A 4,399-nucleotide genomic window follows, 5' to 3' on the forward strand; every position below is an offset into this window, starting at 1 on the left:
TATCTGACATCTCAAGTCCCCGGAAACATCGGGTCATCTGACATCTCAGGCAGAGTAAAGGTGCCCATACACGGTACAATTGCTGGGTGCGATGAGATGCGCGCTCCCAGCCCAGATCCCATCGCACAGCTCAAAAGCTATGTGCTGCAGATACTTTTTGTACTAGATTGCATCTCATTGCATTGCAAAACGTATGCGATGCCATCTAGTCCAAATTGTTTACAATAATTGTATGGGCACCTTAACACTCACACGGTACGTCTGACCAAGTGTGCTCATTATTGGGTTCATGTAACAGCTGGTCAGTCCTGGGGATGACACCTTATGAAATTCCATCATCGCATCTTGCACGCTCAACCACAGAAGGTAGAATAGAAATTGGAATAAAGATCACATGATAACAATAAAAGGTAGAGATTTATCAATCTTTGGAGACAGATAATGCAGAGAAATTACCCAACACATCCAAGAAGCGGTCCTACGTTACCTAGCACAGTCTATAACATGACAGAAGCAACTAATCTACATTATCCAAGGCTGGGTACATCTCCCCTAATGTGTGCTACAGGTACTAAGCCTCAGACACGCTGAGCGGAGCCTGGTGTTCCCCAGGAGGAAGACTAAGGGCTGAGCGGTAGGATAAAACAAAATGAAAAACAATAGTATGAGTTCCCTAGCGGAGTCCAGCGTCATTGGGGATGACACGAGGTTGACCTGACAGATGTAAAAGACCGCAAAGAGGATAGTCAGCAGAACCATGATTCGGGCTGCCCTCATGTGAGCGTCCATTCTTGGGGTGCTGGAGCCATCACTACTCTTCTTCATGCTCCAGGCATGGGTCCACAGAGAGGACAATGTGAGAACGATGGCCACGATGACCAGCACAAAAGGTAAGCAGCTGCCCAGCAAAATACTCAGAACTCTAAAGAGTGGATGAAAGTTAATGCTCATGGAGTTCCTGGGGCTGACCGTGAGATTCCCGGTATTCCCATTAGAGACTACTTTGATATTCCAGATGCTCAGGACACTGAGAGTAAAACATAATGCAAAAGACCCCACCAGGAGCTTTGGTACCAGTTGTGAGATCCTCGCCTTCAGGTGCACAAAGACATGGTGCTTAAAGCTGGCGATCCGCAGACAGTAGTAAGTGCACAGGCTGGCCATGATCCAGAAGCTGAAGTACATTTGGAAAATGATAATTACAGCTATCATGGAATATATATTTCTGTTCTCAATCACTGTAGGGAATAATACTAAGAGTAAGGTGCTTATGGCCAAGTCACATTGCAGGAAGACACTGTTCAGAGCCAGGAGAGCTAGTATCCTATCACATAGGCTCAGATGCAGCCCCCCTCTCCAGTCCAAAATGTTCAATATTAATATAAAGCCATTAAGTAGAATTCCAGCTACAGTTTCGACCACTGCAAAGGTGAATCCCACCAGCCAGAGAAGAGTCACCATCCTGGCGTCCTGCTGTTTAAGCTGTAACTGGATTGTGTATAACAGGAGGAATGTCACTGACTGATAGACATGGGAGATATGCAAAGCACTCAGGTGTGCTCATTGCCTGTTCTCACGCAGGTACAGTAATACACCTGACCAGGTGTGCTCATTATCAGGGATCACGCAGGTGATACATCTGACCAGGTGTGCTCATTATCAGGGATCATGCAGGTGATACACCTGACCAGGTGTGCTCATTATCAGGGATCATGCAGGTGATACACCTGACCAGGTGTGCTCATTATCAGGGATCACGCAGGTGATACATCTGACCAGGTGTGCTCATTATCAGGGATCACACAGGTGATACATCTGGCCAGGTGTGCTCATTGCCTGTTCTCACGCAGGTACAGTAATACACCTGACCAGGTGTACTCATTATCAGGGATCACGCAGGTGACACATCTGACCAGGTGTGCTCATTATCAGGGATCATGCAGGTGATACATCTGACCAGGTGTGCTCATTATCAGGGATCACACAGGTGATACATCTGACTAGGTGTGCTCATTATCAGGGATCACAAAGGTGATACATCTGACCAGGTGTGCTCATTATCAGGGATCATGCATGACATACAACTGGCCAGGTGTGCTCATTGCCTGTTCTCACGCAGGTACAGTAATACACCTGACCAGGTGTGCTCATTATCAGGGATCACACAGGTGATACAGCTGACCAGGTGTGCTCATTATCAGGGATCACGCAGGTGATACATCTGGCCAGGTGTGCTCATTGCCTGTTCTCACGCAGGTACAGTAATACACCTGACCAGGTGTGCTCATTATCAGGGATCACACAGGTGATACATCTGAAAAGGTGTGCTCATTATCAGGGATCACACAGGTGATACATCTGACCAGGTGTGCTCATTATCAGGGATCACACAGGTGATACATCTGACCAGGTCTGCTCATTATCAGGGATCACACAGGTGATACAGCTGATCAGATGTATTCATTATCAGGGATCACACAGGTGATACATCTGACCAGGTGTGCTCATTATCAGGGATCACGCATGACATACACCTGACCAGGTGTGCTCATTATCAGGGATCCCGCAGGTACAGTAATACACCTGACCAGGTGTGCTCATTATCAGGGATCACGCAGGTGATACATCTGACCAGGTGTGCTCATTATCAGGGATCACACAGGTGATACATCTGACCAGGTGTGCTCATTATCAGGGATCACGCAGGTGATACAGCTGACCAGGTGTGCTCATTATCAGGGATCACGCAGGTGATACATCTGACCAGGTGTGCTCATTATCAGGGATCACGCAGGTGATACATCTGGCCAGGTGTGCTCATTGCCTGTTCTCACGCAGGTACAGTAATACACCTGACCAGGTCTGCTCATTATCAGGGATCACGCAGGTGATACAGCTGACCAGGTGTGCTCATTATCAGGGATCACGCAGGTGATACATCTGACCAGGTGTGCTCATTATCAGGGATCACGCAGGTGATACATCTGGCCAGGTGTGCTCATTGCCTGTTCTCACGCAGGTACAGTAATACACCTGACCAGGTGTGCTCATTATCAGGGATCACGCAAGTGATGCATCTGACCAGGTGTGCTCATTATCAGGGATCACGCAGGTGATACATCTGACCAGGTGTGCTCATTATCAGGGATCATGCAGGTGATACACCTGACCAGGTGTGCTCATTATCAGGGATCATGCAGGTGATACATCTGACCAGGTGTGCTCATTATCAGGGATCACACAGGTGATACATCTGACCAGGTGTGCTCATTATCAGGGATCATGCATGACATACACCTGGCCAGGTGTGCTCATTGCCTGTTCTCACGCAGGTACAGTAATACACCTGACCAGGTGTGCTCATTATCAGGGATCACGCAGGTGATACAGCTGACCAGGTGTGCTCATTATCAGGGATCACGCAGGTGATACATCTGACCAGGTGTGCTCATTATCAGGGATCGCGCAGGTGATACATCTGGCCATGTGTGCTCATTGCCTGTTCTCACGCAGGTACAGTAATACACCTGACCAGGTGTGCTCATTATCAGGGATCACACAGGTGATACATCTGACCAGGTGTGCTCATTATCAGGGATCACACAGGTGATACATCTGACCAGGTGTGCTCATTATCAGGGATCACACAGGTGATACATCTGACCAGGTCTGCTCATTATCAGGGATCACACAGGTGATACATCTGACCAGGCGTGCTCATTATCAGGGATCACACAGGTGATACAGCTGACCAGATGTGCTCATTATCAGGGATCACACAGGTGATACATCTGACCAGGTGTGCTCATTATCAGGGATCACGCATGACATACACCTGACCAGGTGTGCTCATTATCAGGGATCCCGCAGGTACAGTAATACACCTGACCAGGTGTGCTCATTATCAGGGATCACGCAGGTGATACAGCTGACCAGGTGTGCTCATTATCAGGGATCACGCAGGTGATACATCTGACCAGGTGTGCTCATTATCAGGGATCACGCAGGTGATACATCTGGCCAGGTGTGCTCATTGCCTGTTCTCACGCAGGTACAGTAATACACCTGACCAGGTGTGCTCATTATCAGGGATCACGCAGGTGATACATCTGACCAGGTGTGCTCATTATCAGGGATCACGCAGGTGATACATCTGACCAGGTGTGCTCATTATCAGGGATCACGCAAGTGATGCATCAGACCAGGTGTGCTCATTATCAGGGATCACGCAGGTGATACATCTGACCAGGTGTGCTCATTATCAGGGATCATGCAGGTGATACACCTGACCAGGTGTGCTCATTATCAGGGATCACGCAGGTGATACATCTGACCAGGTGTGCTCATTATCAGGGATCACACAGGTGATACATCTGGCCAGGTGTGCTCATTGCCTGTT

The 4,399-nt window shown here is 48.4% G+C and overlaps 1 protein-coding gene across 1 annotated transcript; it reads right to left on the bottom strand.

Moving 5' to 3' along the window:
* Window positions 1–552: 552 nt before the first annotated feature.
* Window positions 553–1,461, bottom strand: LOC146020612 (taste receptor type 2 member 9-like). The gene has a single exon (XM_083153864.1). The coding sequence runs from the start codon at window positions 1,459–1,461 to the stop codon at window positions 553–555; it is 909 nt and encodes a 302-aa protein (XP_083009990.1).
* Window positions 1,462–4,399: the final 2,938 nt, after the last annotated feature.

The sequence above is a fragment of the Crinia signifera genome, chromosome 7 (assembly GCF_055691185.1).
Source record: "Crinia signifera chromosome 7, ASM5569118v1, whole genome shotgun sequence".
Lineage (NCBI taxonomy): Eukaryota > Metazoa > Chordata > Amphibia > Anura > Myobatrachidae > Crinia > Crinia signifera.

Coding starts and splice junctions, on each gene's coding strand:
- LOC146020612 (XM_083153864.1), bottom strand. CDS start 1,461: ATGGTGACTCTTCTCTGGCTGGTGGGATTCACCTTTGCAGTGGTCGAA.